General features: G+C 44.0%; 1 protein-coding gene across 1 annotated transcript; it reads right to left on the bottom strand.

Moving 5' to 3' along the window:
• Nucleotides 1–20612: 20612 nt before the first annotated feature.
• On the bottom strand, nt 20613–23087 carry Jun (Jun proto-oncogene, AP-1 transcription factor subunit). Its single transcript, XM_021655310.2, has one exon. The coding sequence runs from the start codon at nt 22828–22830 to the stop codon at nt 21832–21834; it is 999 nt and encodes a 332-aa protein (XP_021510985.1). The 5' UTR covers nt 22831–23087; the 3' UTR covers nt 20613–21831.
• Nucleotides 23088–23532: the final 445 nt, after the last annotated feature.

The raw sequence follows: 23532 nt of genomic DNA on the forward strand, positions 1-23532 counted from the left end.
GCTTCCCTCCTTTGAGTGCTTTTCATGGTACCAGAAGGCACCTTTACCAAGCTTATATGGTACCTTATGTTATCATGAGAGCTAGTCCTCAGAGAGGAGACATAAAGTCAATTCCAGCTCAGGACCTCTTCCAGGCCATGTGTCTGAAGTACATGGTGTTTTGAGCAAAAGGGACTTATTCTCCACCCCCTGGAGGACAACCAAGGGCAATAACAATAGCCTGTAATGTTTTGGGAGTCCATTGAACAACCTTGGCCAACAAGGTTGAGTTCACAAGAAGGCTTCTCATGCTTGCTGTTGATATTCTCCCACGTGGCCTTTGGCTCTCGGAAGGAGTACTGTCAGCCCGGATGAGAAGATTTTAGTTAACCTATATATGTATATTTACACATATTACATGGACTGTAGCTTTTTAAAGGGAGTTAATAATGTGATTCCTTATGACTTGTTCAAGCATCCTTACTATTCCTTTCTCCTCTCTCCTCCTCCTTCTTTATTTATCCTCTTCTCCCTATTTAACCCCCACCTGTTTGTCCATTTCCCTTGATATTTGTACTCTGCTGTTGTCATCTCTATTACTCCTCCACCCCTACCTTGAAAATAGGGCCTTTTCACTCGATGGGTTTCCACAGCTATTTCAGGATATGCATGAAGATCTGAAGACCTGGAACGAAGAGCCCCAATGAGAGAGAACGTGTGGCATTTGGCTTTCTGGCTCTGGGTTATCTCATCAATATGATTTTTTCTACTTCCACCCATTCGCCTGGAAATTTTATGATTTGTTTTTTCTCTATAACTGAAAGTTATATCTCATTTTCATTATCCATTTGTTAGTTTAAAGACATTTAGGTTGTCTCAGTTTCTTAGCTATTGTGAATAGAGAATCAATGAACATGGCCGAGCAAGTATCCATGGAGCAGGGTGTCAAGTTCTTGGGGCTTATACCAACGAGTGGTACAACTGGTCATATGGCATATTTATTTCTGACTCGTTGAGAAATATTTATTTCTCCACATTGATTCAATAGAAGCTGCACCAGTTCACAATCCTCCCAATGTGTCCAAATTTTATGGATATTCTAATTTACTATTTATTCTCTTCTGCTTAATTGTCAGCTGATATTTTCCTGTTCTAAACTTTTGCAATCTTTATAGCTTTATATAATAATTTGAACATCTGTTGTTTAACCAGGTTTTTTTCTGTCTTTTTTGCATATTTAATTTTTATTTCTTAAAAAGCATTATACATACAGTTCCCTTCTGCACGACACCCAGCCTCTCCACCCAGGCAGCTGTCTCATGTTCTTTTCCGGGGTCTAACCTTGGCCCTACCTTCAGTACCTGCCTAGTCTGGCTACCCTGGCCTCTTCCAATACCTAGTGTTCTGCCAGGACCCACCCTACCTGCCACCATCCACAGGTCCCTTCTGCATTGCAAGTCCAAACTCGCCACCCACTCAGATTTCACACGTTCTTCTTCAAAGTCTAGCCAGATGAGTCTCCTTGGCCTTCTCCATCCACTCATTTTTCTCAAGCCACCAGATCTATCCCAGGTCTCAAGTCCAGTGCTGGCCTAGTCTGGCTACCCTTGCCTGTGACAGAACAAATCTCTAGGTTTTTATAGGACCCTCCCTTCCTAACCCCCAATCCACATGCTCTTCCCATGATACAGCCAATATTTCCACCCACCCAGATCTATCCCCACACTATACTTGGACCAGGAGAGCAAGGAGAGGTATTATCAGAGGGTTTTTTAAAAAATAATTTTATTATTTTTAATTTTTTTAATGTAGATTGGAGTGAAGGTGTTAGATCCCTTGGAACTGGAGTTACATTCAGTTGTGAGCTGCCATGTGGGTGCTGGGAATTGAACCCAGGTCCTTTGGAAGAACAGACAGTGCTCTTAACCACTGTGCCACCTCTCCAGCACTATCAGAGGGTTTTGAGGGAGGCAAGGGGAGGGGGAAACGGTGTAATTATATTATAATCTCAGAAATGAAAGACAGAAAGAAAAAGAAAAACAAAAAGAGCATTGTGCGAAAGATGCTCCTTGATGTAGAATAAAGAGGAATAACGTAAGTATAAACGAAAGTTAAAGAAAATGAGCAATAGTAATCCTATTGAAATATTATTGATACTGTATTTTGAGCACCTTATTTCAGTGTTTTTCCTGTGTGTGGGCTCACACATGTGCATATATACAGGTACATATTTCTAATGGAAATCAGATTGTGCCATTGTTGGAGAGGTTCTACATGAAATTGTCTGTATTAAGGCATGATGCAGTGTTTTTTATTTCCCTGTTACTTTTAGGATTTTTTCTTTCTTTCTTTCTTTCTTTCTTTCTTTCTTTCTTTCTTTCTTTCTTTCTTTCTTTCTTTCTTTCTTTCCTCACTTTACAGGCTGATCCCAGCTCCCTCCCTCTTCTCTTTCCAGTCTCTCCCTCATGTTCCTTCCTTCTACTATTAATGATATCACTATTAACATTACTCTGCTATGCTTGCAGACAGGATCCTAACAAAACTGTCTTCTGAGAGGCTTCATTCAGCAGCTGATGGATTTTTCTATGTACCAGAAATATTTTCAACTTTCTAAAAACAAGTGATTCAAGAGAGATATTGTTTGTTATTAAATTAAGTTTACACATAAGGACATAGAATTAGGTGGTATAAGTAGGTAGTTAGCATGTGGTAAGTACCTACTTATATCTCTAAGGCCAGGACCTTGCTTGTTTTGACACAGTGCTGAGGATCAAACTCAGGGTCTTGAGCGTGCTAGTCATGTCCTTCACCACGAACTTCTGGAGGATTTGGAGTACACTTCTTAGGTTAGAAGGTTTCTGATTTGCACCAAGAAAATCATAGAGAACATAAGGACCTCAACTGGGCAAAGAGAAAAAAAAAGCCATGCTTCTCACAATTAATGATAGATAATTGCAAATATCAAAATTTTCTCCCTCTAATCTTTTTTTTTTTAAAGAACCTAGATACAGGATATATACTCAAACTAACAATCAGGATCCAAAAAGATAAAAGATATTAATACAAATACAATTTCTCATCCACGTGTGCATTTATTTATCTACTCACCAACTCTTAACGGAGTACCTACAATGAGATGCACTATGCTAATAAAGGGGGATGGAGGGTCAAAGCATGAATAAAGATAAACCAGACAATTCTAGTACATTCTTTCTTTTTTTCCTCAATTAGAATTTATTTAGAGTAATACCCTCCACCGATGTTACTTCAGCTCCCGGAAAATGCCGGAGGATCATTAACAAAAGATTTCAACTACTGTGCGAAATTTCACCACGAAAAGTGTTTAAAGGCTGGTGCAAAATGGGAAGCAAATTCTAAACAATTTTGGCTTCTTGGAAACAAAAACTCCTGCGTGTGAGGGCGGCAGGCAGACTCATCTCTTCCTTCGGCAGGTACGCTTGTGCTCTGCGCGCCAGTGCTCCTGCTGGCGCTTGATGGAGAGATAGGACGTGTTCCGGCAGCAGTGGTACATGGCCCCCTCCTCGCAGCTGTAGCACCACTGCTTCTTTATTCTTCCAAGGTGAGACGTATTCCTAAACACATTTAAACCAGGTCAAAGGGTCTGGAAGGGAAGGATGAAATATCTTGCACATTCAGGGGACTGGGTGATTATTTATGCCGTCTGTATATTAGATATGGCTTATTATCATCATCATTACCATTGTTATTTTGAGGCAGGGTTTGTTTATGTAGCCCTGCTGTCCTGGAACTCACTAAATAGTCTGAGCTTGAACTTATAGAGTTCCACTTGTCTCTGTCTCCCAATACAAATGGCTTCTTTTTTAAAATTTATTTATTTTTTTATTAATTACAGTTTATTCACTTTGTATCTCAGCTGAAGCACCCCATCCTCCTCCCCATCGTTCCTCCCTCATCTCCTCCCATCTCGCTCCCCAAGTCCACTGATAGGGGAGGTCCTCCTCCTCTTCCCTCTGACCTTAGCCTGTCAGGTCTCTTCAGAACTAGCTGTATTGTCTTTCTCTGTGGCCTGGTAAGGCTCCTTCCTCCTCAGAGGGAGGTGATCAAAGAGCCAGCCCCTGAGTTCATGTCAGAGACAGTCCCTGTTCCTATTACTAGGGAACCCACTTGGAGACTGAGCTGCCATGGGCTACTTAGTAAAGACAATATGCAGCAAGCCTATAGCCAATATCAAACTCAATGAAGAGAAACTTAAATCAGTCCCACCGAAATCAGGGACAAGGCGAGGCTGCTCACTCTCTCCATATCTCTTCAATGTAGTACTTGAAGTCTTAGCTAGAGCAATAAGACAACTAAAGGAGATCAAGGGGATACAAATTGGAAAGGAAGAAGTCAAAGTATCATTATTTGCAGTATACATGAGTGACCCCAAAAATTCAACCAGAGAACTCCTTCAGCTGATAAACACCTTCAGCAAAGTGGCTGGATACAAAATTAACACTCCTCCCCCCCCAAAAAAAAATCGGTATCCCTCCTGTATATGAAGGACAAAGGGCTAAGAAAGAAATTAGGGAAACAGCACCCTTCACAATAGCCACAAATAACATAAAGTACCTTGGTGTGACTCTAACCAAGCAAGTGAATGACCTGTTTGAAAAAAACTTCAAGTCTCTGAAGAAAGAAATTGAAGAAGGTATCAGAAGATAGAAAGATCTCCCATGCTTATGGATACGTAGGATTAACATAGTTAAAATGATCATCTTGGCAAATGGCATTTCTTTCTTTCTTTCTTTCTTTCTTTCTTTCTTTCTTTCTTTCTTTCTTTCTTTCTTTCTTTCTTTCTATACAATGTGTCTTTGCATGTACACCTGCACACCAGAAGAGGGCACCAGATTTCATTTTTAGATGGTTGTGAGCCACCATGTGGTTGCTGGGAATTGAACTCATGACCTCTGGAAGAGCGGCCAGTGCTCTTAAACTCTGAGCCATCCTCTCCAGCCCTGGCAAATGGCTTCTTAAAGAAACCTGGACCTGGAACACATGGCTTTTCCCCCATATTTTCTGCCTCGTAGAAGACGGATTATGAGTTGACTACCTATGAGGGAGCGTTTCATCAACTGGAAAATTTCTGTGCCTTTTCTCTTCTTTTCCTTCCCCTTGTACCACAAGACACACAGGTCATTTAGGGGATTCTCAAGTAGGAACTTTAACTAGACCTTAACTTTTTCAAGACAGACAGCCCTGCATTCATTCAGTACAAGTTTCTCAAGTATAGATGATGTGCTAGACACTATGGCAGGAGTCAGAAATACAGGGATGAGCTCGGGTACCATGTCTTGCAACTTACAGTCTGAATTTAGAGAAAACATTGTCAATTATCTTACAGGGACACCTTGCCATGGTTACTCTCACAGTACTAAAGACTATAAGGGTAATGACCACTTCTGGGGGGAATCAGGGAGGGCCCTACTGAATCACATTGTCTGGTACTTAACGTTGTCTGATTTGGAACAAAGGTCTTCAGAGGACGAGTGCTCTATAGTGCTCCTAAGAGGGACCAGAGAAAGGCAAGCAGGAAAAAAAGGGGATACAAGACAAAGCTTGGGGAGCAACCAACCTGATAGAAAACCCAGGCAAAGAATGTCACCTTTATTCTAGGAGTCATGAGAAGTCACCAAGACTTAAAGACGGAAAGAGCTCTGATCACATACCCTGGAAAGAATCTCTATTTTCTAGCTTCCTGTGGCTTAGTTCTGTACACGGTAAAGGGAATGAACACTGCAGGACGAAATAGATGGCGGAGGCCATTTAGAAAGCTGGTGTTGTAGTTCAGAGGAAGATGATATTCCTTGGCCTGGGGAGGGGGGTGATGTAAGGCGATGGGTCATCTGGGAGAGGAAAAGGAGCTAAGTCAATAGTATGAGGTGCTGAACCTGAAGTAGAAAGAAAAGGATCAGCTATATCTTATAGATCTCTTTGGGTACAGCTAATTGGATGGATGAATGAATTCATAGATAGATAAATGGATGGATGAATATATGGATGGATGGACTGATTGATGGTGTACCATTCATTAAAATGAATTACCAGTCAGCCTCGTTCCAGTGGATGCAAAGACGTGTGTGAGTCGTGAATTACCTAGGAACGTTTGGCTAAAGGCAAAAGCAGAGCTGAAGAATTGGTCCGTGCTCTTCCTGCCAAGCCATGTATCCCTGTATGAGTCCATTTTTATCCATGTTGGAGGAACATCTTCTACTACTGTGAAAAATGGAACTATCTGTGAGGCTAGACAAGCAACCAGCATTGCAGGCATCAGGTACCTTACAGGCTGGGGCTGGGAGAAGACTAACACTGTTAAGGCCAGGGTCAGAGTACCTAGATGGCAAAGCCAGGGTCTGCAGGAAGTGCTAGAAAACTGCAAGGATGCCATGAACACCAACCTCAGCTTGTTTATCCTGTAGTACTGCCTCTGGTTTTTCCTGGATGCCTGACCCCAGGAAGGATCCTGCCAAGTGGCTCACCCTTCCTGTTATTTGATTCTTTTGTTGCATGCCTTTGAAAAAAGCAGATGTGGAAAGCCAAACTGTCAGAGAGCAGAACTGCCCTTAGAATAATTTAAATCTATACTTTTATACCTGGCTAAGAACACCAATGCTCAAGGCAATGGAATGTTTGTCTCTGGGTCTCCTTCCTGAGACTAGGTGCTTGGGTTCCTGGACCCTTCGCCACCACGATCTTTTCTCTAACAAGAAATTGTCTGCACTTTCATAGGCAGCAGATTATACCCAAAAGGTTCAAGAATAAACCTGGTTACCTGGATTGGGACCTTTTTCTGCCCTTATTCGATGAGAGATCTTGGGAAAGTAATTAATATCTTTGAACTTCTCTGCCCTTGTTCCTGTAAGCTGGAAATCAAGTAAGTTTGCAAAGATTCCTATGAAGACACTGCTAAGTACTTGGCGTTCAGACCCCATTTTCCACTTATGTTACTTTCTGGGTCTCCTCATTCTTTTTTCTGTTCCTGAGAGCTTGAAGGGATCAACAGAAAATTTAGTTTGGAAGGTCTTCATGAGACATATCACAAATTCACCACATCAAATAACCCTAATCTTGAGAAATAATTTCATTTTCCCCCCAATTTTACTTTGGGGTTCCATTTCTTAAAATGCAAATGGCAGTTAAACCCTGGCCCCCTAGCCAGTGTTCTATTTATTCAGACTCCTTCTACAAAGAAGAAACAAATCTCTAACTCATTAAGGCCATTGATGTTTGGCTGACGTATTTTTATGCAAAGTAACACGATCCTAATTGACTTAATTCATATCCCACATAGTGACAATTGGTGTTCACTGAATATCTGTGTGAACTTTCACACCTCCTAGTCTTCCTTGCAGGTGGATTGGGCCTGAACAATGGGCTCCAGACAGAAATCACACTTTTGAGTTGAGGCCAGTGTGGCTTTCTTCTGCCCTGTCTTCTCTGCCACAACAACAGTGGAAGTCAAAGGATGAGAAGAGATTGTCACATGATAGAAAGAATGAGATGCCTCAAGGCCTGTCTACCTGCTGAGTCTTCATTCCCAAAACACATTAAGTTCTGAGTCTTCATTCCTGAACTAGGAACTATCCTAAAATTCCCGAACTGGGAATTATCCTAAAAACTGTCCTGGCTTTCTAGCCTCTGGCCTGTGGAACAAGGGCATTTCTGATGCATACTCTTCACCAGCCTTTTTTTTTTTAAATGAATTTATACTTGGTCCTCTAAGGCTGACAATGCCTATACTTATGACCCAGTGGAATTTGTTGGCGAGGCCTTCTAATCTTTAATTGGGGCTTAGTGGGGAGGAGGGACAGGGAGCATGAAGGGTGCACTCTGGCACCATCTACCGGCATTTATTCAAATCCAAGGATCCTGTGGAGGAGAGTTGAGATGTGTTTACTTAACATTGGATAATGAGTCTTACTTCATTTGATTTGTACTTCTAATCCACGGACTAGCCAAATGGTAAAGAGAGCATATAGTAAATCTATTTATCTCCCTCTAAAGGTATAAGGGTCTCCTCTGTGTTGCTTTCCCCATTCCAACAACTGTGACTTTCCTTTTTCAGTTCTCTCATCTAAAAACATGTATTTTGTTTTTATATAGACACCAGGGAATGGGGCTTACCATAGCACACCTGAGCAAACACAGGGTCTGGCTGACTTGTGGTATAAAGAAACATATTAAGTTTTCAGTCCGTTACTGTGACTTCACAGTGAGCATCAGATTTCTGTTAAGACTCGGGACAGACTTCAAAGGGGAGCTTCCAGTTCGTCCCGGTGTTTTGAGGAGTGAGCTGCTTCGAAATATCTTTGGACACTCAGAATTGCCAAGTCAAAAGCAGGTCTTGACTCCACATCTTAAGACCCTGGAACAAGTTGAAATAGCAAGCTTCCCCTACGCTGTTTTATATATATAATATATGTGTGTGTGTGTTATATAAGATATATGTATACATCCATATATGTGTGTATATACAGTCTTCTCCTTACAGAATGCAACCAAGCAGCTCTGAGGGATGCTAAGTCCAATGTTTTATATATTAGAGAGAGAATCCTGATTTCATCTAGGTTTCTATCCGATCTGTTTGAAATTCAGCTGCTTAGCATGCAGTGGTTTATTGTTGTTGTTTTCATTGAAAATGACATTTCAAACTGCAGGGCACAAAGCCCGGAGAAAGATAGAAGAGAAAAAAAGTGTGACTTCTGGGCTTTCCGAGTCTCCATCTGTGCTAAGGAAAAGGACATGATATTCATTGTAAGTCCATATGTCTCACGTGTCGCTCAGGAATGTGCAGTTGCTCAGCCATTGAATCTTTTCTGATCGGAACTCTTTCTAATGCTTTTAGTCTTATTACAGTTTAAATATGACATGTCTTCCACAGTCTCATTGCCAATAAGGAGTGCTGTTTTGGAATGTTACAGGACCTCTGGGGCAGGAGGCTTACCAGCAGACACGGAGCCATGAGCATCCTATTTTCCTTTCTGTTGTTTTAATAAAATACTCGGGATAAAAAGGCAACTGCTGGAAGAAAAGGGTTATTAGGCTTATCCATCCTTGGGGTGGGGGTGAGGCAGGAACTCAAGCAGCTAGTCATATCACATCCACAGATCAGAGAGAAATGAACACTTCCATGTTTGCTTTCTCTCACCTACATTTGCCCTCTTTTATCTGTGCATAGAAAAATGGTGATAAGAGTCACACGCGGGTAATTCTTTCTACACCAGTTGATAGTCAAGAAAATCCCCCACAGAAATGCCCACAGGCCAACTTAGGTAGTTTCTTGATTAAGATTCTCTCCCCCCGTGATCCTAGATTGTGGTAAATGGACATTTGAAACTATCACACTGTGGTTGGGCTTCAGAAGCTGGGTTCTCTGCGTCATGATCTGCTAAGATGTGAATGTTGCAGCCGTGATGGGAAGCGCTGACCCAGGTGTCATGATGGACTGTGAACCGAAGAAAACATCTCTCTATGTTACTGCCATCAGGTATTTCTCACATCACTATCATCATCATCATCATCATCATCATCATCATCATCATCACCACCACCAACAACAAATGTAACCATCTCATCTGCAGAGGTAGTTGGTGAAGATCTTGATCTTCAAGTCAAATCCTGCTCCTGTCTCCTTAGAGTCCTAGGACTTTTCTATAACCACACTGCCTGAGTTTTCCCATCTGGGACAGAATCTATGAGGCTTACACAAACAGCCCATGAGCTACAGAAGAAACCATGGTTCCTGGGAGCTGGGGGCTCAAGCTTATATACTATGATGTAGTGTGGCCCTCAGGAAGAGAGTGTTCTTTTGTTAGCTGCCATACAACTTCTGGGGTGGTTGAAGGCTAGACGGTTTGGGCACTAAATCTGGTTATGGAGAATTAGGCTGAGCTCTTGAATCCCTACTACATGTGTGAATCCTTCCCTTGAGGGAACTCTAGCTCCTAACTGTGTGGATCTCCTTGCTACTTCTAACACTCAACACTCATCTTTGCTGAAGACAGGCCCTCACCCTGACATGAACGACTAATTTTTCAGGTATAAGCTGAAAGGTCACTTCCTGGAGAAGCCTTTTGTAGTGACTAGGCTAAGTCCCCTCACTGTCCCTCCCACCAGTGAGGGACACCCAGCCAGTGAGTCACATCTGTTTGATAACTCCTTTCCTTATCTGACAACAAATAAACTCAATTTCAGCCGCTTGGTCTGAAAATAGTTGAGATTTTGACTGACAGATGCTCTGAACCGTATGTACCTTAGTCCCTCATGTTGCCTTTCACCAAAACGCCATCATCCCATTTTAATGAACAACTTTTTCTCATTCCTTTAAGATATAAGCTCAAGAAGCCCTCCAGCAAGGGGAAGTCGATGAACTCTATCACACAGGCATCTGTTCTCAGTCCTCTCTGTATTAACTGCTGGGATAGCAGTCAGCATGGTGAATGTCATTAGTTTTAGTCTCTCTCTCTTTGCTTCTCACCTCCAGGTTTACTTTTTGTTTGTAGAAGAGGAGGAATTCAATCAACACGAGGTGAAGGAGTAAAATTAATATTATCTTTTGTAAGCATGATGACAAACCAATCCCAAACCAGAGTAATGTCTACTTTACTTTTCTCATTTCTGTGGCCAATGAACACCAAGGAACACAAAGGGACAATGGTTTACTTTGGCTTACAGTCTAAGGGGATAGAGTCTATTATAGGGGTGAATGGACATGGCGGCAGTAGTCTGAATTGCTTGGTCATATTGTGATCACAGTTGGGCAGCAAAGGGATGTTGTCATGTAGCTTTGTCCTTCTCGTTATCTTGAGACTTTGGCCCATGGGATGATATAGCTAACTAATATACAGAGTGGATCTTCCTTCTCTGTCACTTAAACCTCTTTGGAAACACCTTCAAAAGACATACCCAGAGCTGTGACTTCTAGGTGTTTTCAAATGTAGTCAAGTTGACAATGATGATTAAGTATCACAGTATCCTAACATGAAAAGATTATAAGGCCATTTGTGCCACAAATCACTCACCTTATTTTAGCCTAGAATTGTCTCAAGACATACAATAGAGATCAGTCTGCTTTGGTATTTTATAGTTACATCACTGGACCTACCCTTCAAACATGTGTAAAGCCCATTTTTATTACTAGGAATTTTCAGGTACTTGCCTCACATCCTGGATTCTGGGTGTCATGAACCTGATTCATTCTGAGGAGGAGGAAATCATTGTACTTTAGTGTCTCCTCATAATTCAGTCATGATAAGTTTGTCTCATTCTCTTTTCTGCTTTTACTGCTTTAGGCATTGAATTATAGGACTACTGATGGAAACATCGATACTGATGCCACAAGACAAACAGGTAAATAGAGGAAAACTCAAAGCCAGAGTGGGTTTTCAAAATATTGTCTAAAGAACATTCAACTCTTTGCCTTAATTTGTTTAAATTAATCTATTTTTAATAGTAAGCATCATAACAGCAACTCTCCTCCTTCTATGCCCCACTGCTGTGATACCCTGTTCAAAAAAATACCCTGTTCAAAAGCAACTTAAGAGAGAATTCCAGTTCCATGTCTGTCATTGTGGGGAGCTAAGGGAGCAGGAACTTGGAGGAGCTAATCATATTGTATGCATAATGAAAAGAAGAAAGCAAGGAATTAATGCATGAATGCTGGTGTTCAGCTCACTTCCTCAACTCATACAGTTCAGACCCCTTTTTCTAGGGGATGGTGTCACCCACAGTGGGCAAGTCTTCCCATCTCAATTAGCATAATCAAGATGGTGTCTCATAGACAAGTCCACAGGCCAACCTGATCTAGACAATCCCTCATTGAGACTCTCTTCCCAGGTGATTCAAGATGATGCTAAAATGACAGTTAAAAGTAACAATCACGGGCTGGAGAGATGGCTCAGCGGTTAAGAGCACTGGCTGCTCTGCCACAGGTCCTGAGTTCGATTCCCAGCAACCACATGGTGGCTCACAACCATCTCTAATGGGATCTGATTCTCTCTTCTGGTGTACGTAAAAACAGAGCACTCTAATACACATTAAAAAATAAGTATAAAAAAAGAAAAAAGTGACAATCAGAACAAACAAGCTCAACTCTCTTTAATGAAAATTTTATGCATGTTATATATGCATGTTTATAAATGATAATTTGATACAACCTTCCTGGGCATTTGCCACTAGAGAAGAATGAACCACTAAGTAATTAAAAGTGACCAAAAGAGTGAATTTTGACAAGGTAGTAGGTGGGAGTAGCTAACCCTCTGTCCTGTTTTTGTTAATGATACATATAACAATTACCAAATAGATAGGGTCAGATATTTGATATTTTCTGTTTGACCCTCCAGATCAATTTCTAATCTATTCCCTCTTAGAACTTGATTTTCTTTGAAGATCTTCTTCAGCCTCCCTATGTGGCCATAGAGCTTTCAGAGACTCTGTATCTTGGTTTCAGGGCTGGGTGGTTGACCTATATTTAAGGCAACTGGTCTACCTCCCATCCCAAATGGATAAGAGACCTAATGAGACCAATAAAACACAATCCTGGGAGCACATGGATTGCATCTATTTCATTTGTGTGGACTGAAAGCTGGACTGCTGGACATTGCTACCCGGAGATGAGGATGAAGCTGGTCTTTCCTTCAACAAGTGGAGTCCTGAGAGATACCACAGCCTGATGCTGCCATTTGAGCCCTGTATATAGCCAGACGTACAGCTCCCTCCGCCAATGGCTTTTCAGTGATATTCCTCTGCTGACACTGAATTCTCTGTCGCTTGAAGTCAAAACATTCTAGTGGATAAATCTATGCTTTGCCAGTGTTAGGCCTGGCCCCTTTCCCCATGTTAGTGTTCTAAATCCTTATAATAATCCAAGAGAAATTGGTGCTATTAACTTCATTTTATAACTAAAGCAACCAAAGCTCAGAGAAGAGAAACATTTTCCTACTCCCAGCTAGTGTTTTGAATTAAAATGCAGCTCCAACCTCAGCACCATTCTCTAGGCAAGGGTTGTAGCTAGAGCATCTCAGTATCATGTCTCTTCTGTAAAAGTCCACGTCTTCACTGCTATCTTTCTGTTCTTAACACTCCTAATCTACTATATCCCTCCTCTCTGCTGCTAGGCTTTGACTTCTGGAATCCAGGGAGCAGACATTAGTCCCTCCTTCCAGTAATCTCACTCAGAGTTAGTCATTCTTTTGCTGGAGGCAGGGGCCTGGCTATGATGACCCCTGTGTCATCCTGGACAACAGGCTGTGCAAACCCTTGCCTGGGTGCTAGCAGTTCTTTATTTTCAGGCACTCAGCCATATTCATGGGCTTCTCTGACAACATGCAGGTGGTTGGGGGCTGGGGTGGGGGGAACCTAGGCTGATAGGCTCCCTGCTTGGGCTTGGCATTTTATTGCTTGGGCGTTTGTATGCAGCCAGTTATGTTTGAAACCCTGCCTCTTTCTGACTTCACTTCCTAAATGTGCTGACATGCGTGTGAGCCAAACCAAACAGGTTCACAATACTATGCCCGGAGAATATTCCCCTTTGAGTGCAGCTGGCAAAACAAAACTTTTCTTCAGCCTGCAGAGAGAACCTGCCAGCCCTTGTATGACCAAGACACAGGCCCTTGGAGACCTCATTGGGTTTTAATAGGAAATAGTTCCAACTCAGCTATAATGGTGTGTGTGTGTGTGTGTGTGTGTGTGTGTGTGTACATGTGTGTTTGTGATTATTTCTTCCTGAGTTAACAAACTCACATGGCTAATAGTCACTTGCCTGCTGTAGACAGGTGTTTTTTATAAATGATTCTCCAAACAGCCTTTTGTGAAGGATATGGTTGGTTTCCTTTTTACAAAAGAAGGACTTGGGGCTGGGCAAGATTAAAGAACTTGCTCCATCCTCCCCAGCCACAAGCGGCAGAGCTCAGATCTAATCCAGCAGTCCTTACCTCCAGAGCCTGCATCTGCTAGCTCTAGCTCCGTTCTCTTCTCTGCCTCATCATGCTTCAATTCTTTGTGTATCATGGGAGGGACCGGGCGCATGAAGTTCAGCAAGTTGGTTTCTTCTCTGAATCTGAATATACAAAATAAAATGACAAAGGATCTGTGTCACAGAGAAGTCATGAGGTCAACTGAGGTAGACATATCCATGGTAAGAGTACTCTAAGGCAAGGTTACATGTGGACAAAGTCAGTCCCTTGGAGTCAACTTAGAGTTGGCTCTAATTTCTACCTATTGCTTATTTCATAACATTGATCAAGGTATATGAATCTTCATTTTCTCATACATAAGATAAAGCACTAGCATTCTCCTGGCAAGTCCTAGCATGGAGTCTTCTGCTAAGTAGGAACTTGTAAAATGGTGTCTACCATGGATGCCAATTTCTATTATAAAGTGCCTGTGGCAAATACTTCTGGTTCCTACTGAAGACAACTGCTCTGGAAGTTTGATTCTCAAGGAAGGTAGAATACGCTTAGTAACAGTACAGTACAAGTGTCTCTCAAATCTCAGTATTCAAAACTAACAAGTTCTGTTTTCTTGTTAATATATTCCATAAGTATATCCAAAGGGCTGGGAAGACTCTGATCAATAGTATTATTTAGGGATCTACCTTGATGGTTACCCCGTTTCTGTGCTTTGCAGCTTCTAAAACACTGGAAGAACGAACATGTTGAATCTCATATTCTACTTGGATAACCTGTATGTCAACCGTGAATGGCTAACACAACTCAGAAGGTTTTCCACCTAGCTCAAGGAGAGAGGATGGGGAAGGGCAATTATGGGCTTATTCTCTTCTCTGGGGTGAGTCTGTAGACACATGATTGGCTTTTGGTCAATGCGACCTGAGTAGAAATCTACTGGGGCAGAAAGAACAAAGAACAGGAAGATGAAAGTAGAGGTTATGTGTTGTTAGCAATGCTTGTGAAGCTTGTGCTACTAGGAATACTACCCGTGAAGTGAGGAAATGCCACAGGGACATTGACTCCATGCAAGAAATTTCTCTGGTACAGTGAGCACAGTAAAATAAAGCAGTTGAAGATAGTTGGGCTATGATATCGCCAAGCTACTGTATTTGCCATCCCAGGACCTGTTTCATGTTTGGATATCTAATTTAAATTTTGTCTTCTGATCTGGCCTCCGTGAGCAGCCTGAGTAGTCTAAAGATCAATTATATCACAGCCCAGCAGCTGTCCATCTTCATGCAATATTTGAGATAAGGTCAGTCAAATTCTTCCTAAAGTGAATTAATACACTCTGGAGGAGATTAGCCATCCATAGGAGCTGATAGACAGATGGTTCTGAGATTTTATAAATATCCAAATTCTATCCAGGTGGCTCACAAGCACCTACAGCCTGTGAAGGCAGTAACTCAATCAATGATCTGATAACCCAATTTTCTGAAGCAACAATGAGTCAGCTCTCCAGCAAAGACTTTACTGTGCATACATGAAGGAAGTTTACATATCAAGAAACCACCAGGGCTTCTCAACACTGAATATTTGGTTCCCTCCAGGAAGGGAGGGTTTGCAGTAGGGCAGGAAAAGTTCATTAGACACTGCTGAGACATGGACAAAATCTCTCAGGAGACTATCTGATTACCTTTGCTCAGATGCTAAGCACATCAAAGAACCTTCTGATGGCTTATTGAGCTCATTGGAGTCCTACATATAGAAGTGTGTGTACTCATTGAAGGATTCAAGGTCGCTAGGGCATCTGATCCCCAGAACAAAAGAGGGAAAGAAAAAGCTGTTGATGCCTCACAATAGAATCATGGCACCACCTGTGGCTGGACACGTGGCCTCAACAACAGCATTCAGTTCACTGGGAGACTTGGTTTCTATTCTTATGAAATAGAACTACTATTAGGGTCCAGAAAAGTGGGGAGAACATATTGAGATAGAAGAGTCAAGGATTACCAAGTATGAATAATCATTGTTCTCCATTCTCTCCTTTGCCCACTTCACTCCAGTGATCCAGATTCTGTCATAAGCCCCACAGAGCACTGCAGCTTTCTTTCAGGCTGACCCTCTCTTTGGACTTCCCTAACTCTGCCTACCTGTTCTAGCTGCCCAGCTCTTAGTCATCTAAGGATCCTTAGCACGTGTGCTTATCTTGGAGGCCTTCTTTGCTCCTCACCTAGTTGAGATTATCTTTCTGGCTGCTAGTGCCCAGTTCTTCACTGAACTAGTCTATGCACAGCCATATACCTTGCTTGCTTTCTTTATCCTGATCTCTCTTACTATTTTTAAACTCCAGGAAGGGGGCTTTTTGCCAGTCTCCCTCTCTACCATCTTCTCAGTGCCTCACCCAGAACAAGCATGCACTATTACTTGTTATGGAAAATAAGTGTTACATGAATGTAAGGCATTCAATTTGCAGGCCTCTTTGTTGGCCTCTTTGTTAATATTGCAAAGAGTTTGTTGTATAGTTTTGGTCAGCTCTGGGTGGCTAGCCAAAGTCAATCTGTGTCCTGTTGCCTTTGTGAGGACCCACTCTCAGTTCTCACTCTAGCAGCATGGCCTAGGCCTTGCAACTGCATTTCTTTCAGATGTATTTGAGCATTTTGCAAGACAGCTTTCCTTCAAGAGGTCAAATTGATACTGGAGAGGAAAACAAATGGAGGAAAGCAACAAGGATAAAAGCCTCTTGACAGCACCTTTTAGGTTTAATCTGACAAGTGACAGAAGAACAAGAAAGCTGTGTGATGTAGCTTGCACCAAGCCATCTTCTTCCCCAACTCTAGGACAGACATTCTTTTTTTTTTTTTAATTTTATTTTTTCTTTTAATCACAGGTCATTCACTTGTATCCCAGCTGTAGCCCTTTCCTTTTTTCCCTCCCATTCCCACCCTCCCTCCCTCATCATCTCCCTGCCCCCTTCCAAGTCCACTGATAGGGGAGGACCTCCTCCCTTTCCATCTGACCCTAGCTTATCAGGTATCTTCAGGACTGGCTATAATGTCCTTATCTGTGGCCTAGCAAGGACTGCTCCTCCCTTGGGGGAGGGGGAGCTCAATGAGCCAGTCATTGAGTTTAGGTCAGAAATAATCCTTGTCCCCCTTACTAGGGATCCCACTTGGATATTGAGCTACTATGGGCTACATCCGAGCAGGGGTTTTAGGTTATATCCATGCATGTAGGACAGACATTCTAAATGAACCCTTTTTGTTATTTCCTTTACCTAGCCTCTTCATTCATGTGTCTTTGAAGCATAATTATTTTCAGTGTTGACCCTGTCCATGTTCACTTTCAAATCCCTCTACATTGCCCCGTTATTCAAAACACAATGTGGGCTAGACACCACTGAATAAGCTGACCCTTAGCTTTTGCCCATTTCATGCCCTTCTTTGCACTGTTTGTTTTCCAGCCCCTTCAAACAGATCCCATCCCCCCCCCCCCCCATCATACGGTACTTGCTCAAGCTGCTTTCATGCTTTGAATCTACATTTCTTTCCCTGGGCTGGTTCAAATGTCATGTGTGTGAAATCTCTCTTTCTTTCTAACAGCTCCTTCTCCCCTCACCCAGCACTGCTTGCTTATAGCATGTGTCTCATAACACTGGACCAGTCTCTGCCTCCTCTCCTATGCCTTCTCTCCCCAGAGCGAGTTCCCTGAGAATAAGGGTGGTAACCTTTCCAATGTTTGCCTCCCCATAGCCTGATGGGGCCTTAAAGAGGGCCAGGCCAAGTAACTGCCTTATATAGGATGTCTGAAAGGCCTCTGAAAGGCCCCTATGGACCTAGATACACTCCAGAGAAACCGTGTGTTTGGATTTATTGCCACAGGCACTCCTAGACCTGTTGAGTCCTAGAGCACAGCTAATGAGTAAACAGCCAGGCTTCAATTAGTGGTTTGTGAAGTGTCTCTGGATATCAAATTGCTTTTGCTGTTTGATAATCACAGCAGCTCATGGGGATGAGAAGGAACTGGGCAAAAATTGTTTCCTTGTTAAATACAAGCTTGGCTGATAAGCTCAGTTGTATCTGTAGACACAATTCAAGTTTTCCACCTCCCCAGATAAACAAATAAATCAATCTGTTCTTCAAAGGTAAAAAGGAGTTCTTTCACTTCCATGCCCTTCTCAGCTAATAATTCTCTTCTCCGCCAGAGGACTAATTGATCCATCAGAAATTGGATAATGGAGGAAGGGGCAGGGTGGCTCGGAAAGTATTACCTTGTTTCTTTGTTCAGTCAGTACAGTTCTTTTCTAAGGACAAAAGATGCATATGTTGGATAATCAGTTTGATTTCCGCCTCAGCAAGAAAATACTGAATATTGACTTCTAGACCCCAGCAATGCATTGAACTACAGAACGTCCCCTTTGTCATAATGAAGCTAGATGCTTCTAGGAAAGTCATACCCGGAACTACTTTCTGTGCTTGTGTGATCCTTCCCCACCTCTACAGCAGGGCCTAATAGTTCGGGTAGACTTCTTTTATATAAGATGACCACTTGGATTAGTGAAGGTGCAAAGGGATGTTCTGTGTGGCTGGAGGTATGACTAAGCTAACAGCACAATTCTTTAAGGAACACTAATTGAGAAGTGGGCTTCCGAACTTTGTTTCAGCCTAAGTTCAGCTTTCTGGGGGCTATCTCTTATCCACTTTGAATTATGCAGTAGGGCATGGATGAACTGTATTCAATTAGAAGTAATTAAGATCTGGAATTAGGGGGAGGGGAGATTTTAAGTTGACTTGTTTGTTCAGTTACCAAAATGTTATTTTATGACCATCCACTATGTACCAGGTATTATACTAGGAATCCTCTGACTAACAGGATAGTTTTATCCCTGACACACAGACATTCACAGATGCTCACATTTTTCTAAGTGTGATGACACTCCGAGGGGGATTAATCGTTCCATATGAACGTGGAACCAAAGAAAATTTTACAGGGAAGGCACCACTTAAGCCAAGTGTTCTAGCTACTGTTCTTATGCTATGACAAAGCAGCTGGCCATAAGCAACCTAGGGAGGGAAACGATTTTTCTGGGCTCACCCTTGCAGTTTTTACTCCACTGTTGAAAGAAATCAGTGCCTGAATCCAGACTGGAACACTAAGCAAACTTTGAGAACAGGTGGGGGTGATCATTTGAACCAGAATAAAAGTCTGGCCAGAGGAAAGAGTAGAATAATACAAGCAAGAAGCTTAGAAATTTAAAAGGCCCCAAGACCCAGATTTGTATGTAGATGCTTCTGATGATGAACATGAAGCATCTGAATAACTCTTTTTTTTTTTTTTTTTTTTTTTGGTCACAGGGCCCTTGGAAGGTAAAAGAAAAGATAACAATGTTTTCGTGTAGACATTTCTATTGGTTACATAAACCCTCTGTCCCAATGGAGAGTTAATAGTCTATAAAATATATATATATATACACTTATATACATGATTATGAAAAATTGATGATTTTATATGCCATTGGCTGAGTGCTAAAGCATAACACTGAAAGTCCATAATAGAATTACTCGTGTCTACAGTAACTAGCTGATTTTCTGCTTTTAAATTTTACAGGATACCATAACTGAACTTCTTCTTTTGCCATTATTTTTTAAGCCTCTTTAGAACAGTCAGAATTTCAGTAAGATAATTCAAAATATTATTTTAAAGAAACAAACGTAGGACATTTGTTTTCCCCCTGCCAACTGAGGAGTAGTGGAGTGGTGAGGCATTTCTCCATTGTGCTATTGTCTGGGCTTAGCCTAGTGCTGAAGGTTATCAATCCCCCAGCCTGCGTTCTTTTTCTACTGTGTACTTGTTTAACTCCCAGAGAGCCCCACCCTAAAGCGCTTTATTGCCCCTCTGCCACTCCTACATATGGTCAAAATCAACTTACCTTCTGGGTTGCTGACATCAGCAAATTCACTGTTCAGCGAAAGTGCCTCAGCTCCCAGTAACTCTTTGTTCAAGAAGTATTATTATCATGGAGTACGTCTGGTACCCAACAAGCCTGTCCAGGCCCCTGTGGACCTAGATGCACCCCAGAGAAACTGTGTGTTTGGATTTGCCGCCACTGGCACTCCTAGACCTGTTGAGTCCTAGAGCACAGCTAATGAGTAAACAGCCAGGCTTCAATTAGTGGTTTGTGAAGTGTCTCTGGATATCAAATTGCTTTTGCTGCTTGATAATCACGGCAGCTCATGGGAATGAGAAGGAACCGGGCAAAAATTGTTCCCTTGTTAAATACAAGCTTGGCTGATAAGCTCAGTTATATCTGTAGACATAATTCAAGTATGCAGTCTCCCCAGAGCTGAGGTTTGCATTACAGATGTTTTATATAATCAGTGTTGGACCCATTTCTCTTGTGAATCTGTCCTATAGTGTTTATAATAGCATCTTCCTAGACTGGCTGTATAATTAGTTAAGCCATATTGATTACTTTGAAACAAACTAAGAAATAAATGTGGGCTTGGTATTGGGGAGAGATGGGGGTGGAGTGTAAAAGGGAAAGGGGAAGGGGGGGAGGGTTGGGAGAATAGCTCACCCAGGCCCCAACTTCTATTTTGACTCTTCCTAAATTCTTTGCTTCTAAATTACAAGTTCAGAATGCAATAACATTAACCCCAGAAACTTAGAAAACCTTCAGTATTTGGTTTAGGAAGAAAACAGTAGCAAAGGGAAAGGAATTCCAGATTTTTAAAACCATTATTTGAATACATTTATTGTAACAAGAATGCTGTTATAAATATGCACAAGCAAAGGCCATCTTTCTCTAGGAACTGTCAGATTCTGAGTCAGAAGGAGACACCTTTTGTAAAAACTTCCATGGGTTCCTCTTTGAGAAGAAGTATCTATTGCTAAGTATCTACTATGATTATAAACGATCACAGTGCATGCCATTTGATACAGCTCTCAACTGAAGTGTCTGCTTCCCTAGTGGGCTGTCCCTCTCTCCTTGCAACACTCCCCTTCTTCCAGCCTTAAGAAACACCAAACCATCTTCTGGTCAACAATCTGGACTTGCAGGTTGCTGGGGGAGCGAGTGTGACCCAAGGGTAGCATGCAGGGCATCTAGCCTACAGTCAAGAGAGCACAGCTTTCACCCTAGAGAATTTGACACTCAGCTGTTATTTCATCTAGCTATCATTATCTATGGATAAGGCAGCAGAGAGGTTGGGGGCTACTTTTCAATAGTTTATTGTATTTTCTTAAATATCCTTTCTGGAAATTTTCAGAAACAAAACATAAAAAAATTATATACTTTATTACAAATGGTAAACTCAGAATGCTTCAAATCTCTTATATACAAACAACTGGGCAGGCCACCCAAACAAACAAACATGGAATAACTTACAAAGGCAGGAAGCTGTTTATTGACAGTAATCAGCTTTCATCAAATTAAAAAAAATATATATGTACATACACAACTGGGGGAGGCAGGCCAGGGGAGTTCATCTGCTGTCTAGCCTGGCACGCTCAAGCCTCCCTCCCCTCCCCAGCCCTCCCTGCTTTGTGTTCTTAAGGAGCACTACGGAAGCAATCTACAGTTTCTATTGCAGTTTTAACCCCCCGCCCCCCTTTAATACTGAATGAGATCGAATGTTAGGTCCATGCAGTTCTTGGTCAATGTTAACGAAAAGTCCATCGTTCTGGTCGCGCGGGCACAGCCCGTTCGCAAAGCCTGGCAGCCAACAGGCCGCCGCTCTCTGGCTCCGCGCCAAAGCAAGGCGCGCCACGTCCTTCCCACTCCGGCACACTGGGGGCGCCGTCAGGACGCAACCCAGTCCATCTTGTGTACCCTTGGCTTCGGTACTCGGACACTTTTTTTTTCTCTGTCGCAACCAGTCAAGTTCTCAAGTCTGTCTCTGTGTTATTTTTTCCTCCGTTGCCCCTCAGCCCTGACAGTCTGTCCTCAAAACGTTTGCAACTGCTGCGTTAGCATGAGTTGGCACCCACTGTTAACGTGGTTCATGACTTTCTGTTTAAGCTGTGCCACCTGTTCCCTGAGCATGTTGGCCGTGGACGCCAGCTCCGAGTTTTGCGCTTTCAAGGTTTTCACTTTTTCCTCCAGCCGGGCGATCCTCTCCAGCTTCCTTTTCCGGCACTTGGAGGCAGCGATGCGGTTCCTCATGCGCTTCCTCTCTGCCTTGATCCGCTCCTGGGACTCCATGTCGATGGGGGACAGGGGCGGCGTCTCCCCCGGCATCTCGGGCACCGTCTGCGGCTCTTCCTTCAGGGCCTGCAGCCGCGGGTGCTGCACTGGGATCTGTTGGGGCAAGTGGTGCGGCGGCTGAGGCGGCTGCTGCTGCTGCTGGGGCTGCGAGGGAAAGGCCAGCCCGGCCGCGCCGTAGGAGGGCGCCCCGGCGCCGCTGCTCAGTGCGGGGTTGAAGTTGCTGAGGTTGGCGTAGACCGGAGGCTCGCTGTGCAGGCTGGCGCTGTAGCCACCGCCGCCAGCGCCGGCTACCGAGGCCACCGCGGGGGCCACCATGCCCGCCCCGCTGACGGGTTGTGCCGCGGACGTGACGCTGGGCAGAGTGTTCTGGCTGTGCAGTTCGGCCAGGGCGCGCACGAAGCCCTCGGCGAAGCCCTCCTGCTCGTCGGTCACGTTCTTGGGGCACAGGAACTGAGTGGGTGTCGGCGTGGTGGTGATGTGCCCGTTGCTGGACTGGATGATCAGGCGCTCCAGCTCGGGCGAGGCAAGCTTGAGCAACCCGACGTCCGGAGACGTTAGGAGGTCCGAGTTCTTGGCGCGGAGGTGCGGCTTCAGATTGCCCACCGGGTCAGCCAGGTTCAAGGTCATGCTCTGTTTCAGGATCTTGGGGTTACTGTAGCCGTAGGCGCCGCTCTCGGACTGGAGGAACGAGGCGTTGAGGGCATCGTCGTAGAAGGTCGTTTCCATCTTTGTAGTCATAGAACGGTCGGTCACCTCACGCGCGGTTGGCCCGGGCTGTGCGCAGAAGTTTCGGGGCTGCAACAGCGCGCTGGGAAGCGGGGGACACCCGCGCGTCCCCGCCGCTCCCGGGACAAGTAAAGTTTGTCTAAGAGCGCGCGCTCCTGCCGGCGGTGCTCCCCGCGGCGCCCTCCTCCCCAGCTCGCTCCAGGGAGCGCAGGGTTAAGACACCGCCTGCACTCGCGCTGGTTGGCTCCCGCGCGCCGCCGGGCTTTGAAAAGTCGCGGTCACTCACGGAGCGCTCCGGGGGGCGGGGGGGAGCAGCGGTTCCTCGGAGCCCGCGGACCAGCTCCACCGACTGCGGATCTCGGGCGGCGCTGACCAGTCGTCACGGACTCGTCGGTGGAAGCCCGCGGTCGGGCTCCGCCGCCCGGACTCCGACAACTGTCCCCTCCTCCGCGGCGAGGGGGAGGGGGACGCTCGGCAGCCGCGGCTAGCGCTCGCCCAACTTCGGGGTTGCGAGCGGGGCCGGCTGGGGGTTCCTCTTCTCCCTTTCCTTTGCGGTCTCGGGGGGCGGCCCAAAGGCGCAGGAAGGGTTTGCAAAAGTTCGCTGCGGGCCACTTGTTCCCGGTCCTCTGGGTCAGGAAAGTTGCTGGCCGGCAGCCGCTCGCCTACTTCCTCGCGCGATCAGGCGCCGCGCCGCTCTCGGTGCTGTCAGCCGCG

Source organism: Meriones unguiculatus, chromosome 12 (genome assembly GCF_030254825.1).
Source record: "Meriones unguiculatus strain TT.TT164.6M chromosome 12, Bangor_MerUng_6.1, whole genome shotgun sequence".
Classification (NCBI taxonomy): Eukaryota; Metazoa; Chordata; class Mammalia; order Rodentia; family Muridae; genus Meriones; species Meriones unguiculatus.

Excerpts from the sequence above, each read along its gene's own strand:
- Jun (XM_021655310.2), bottom strand. The coding sequence starts at position 22,830 with ATGACTACAAAGATGGAAACGACCTTCTACGACGATGCCCTCAACGCC.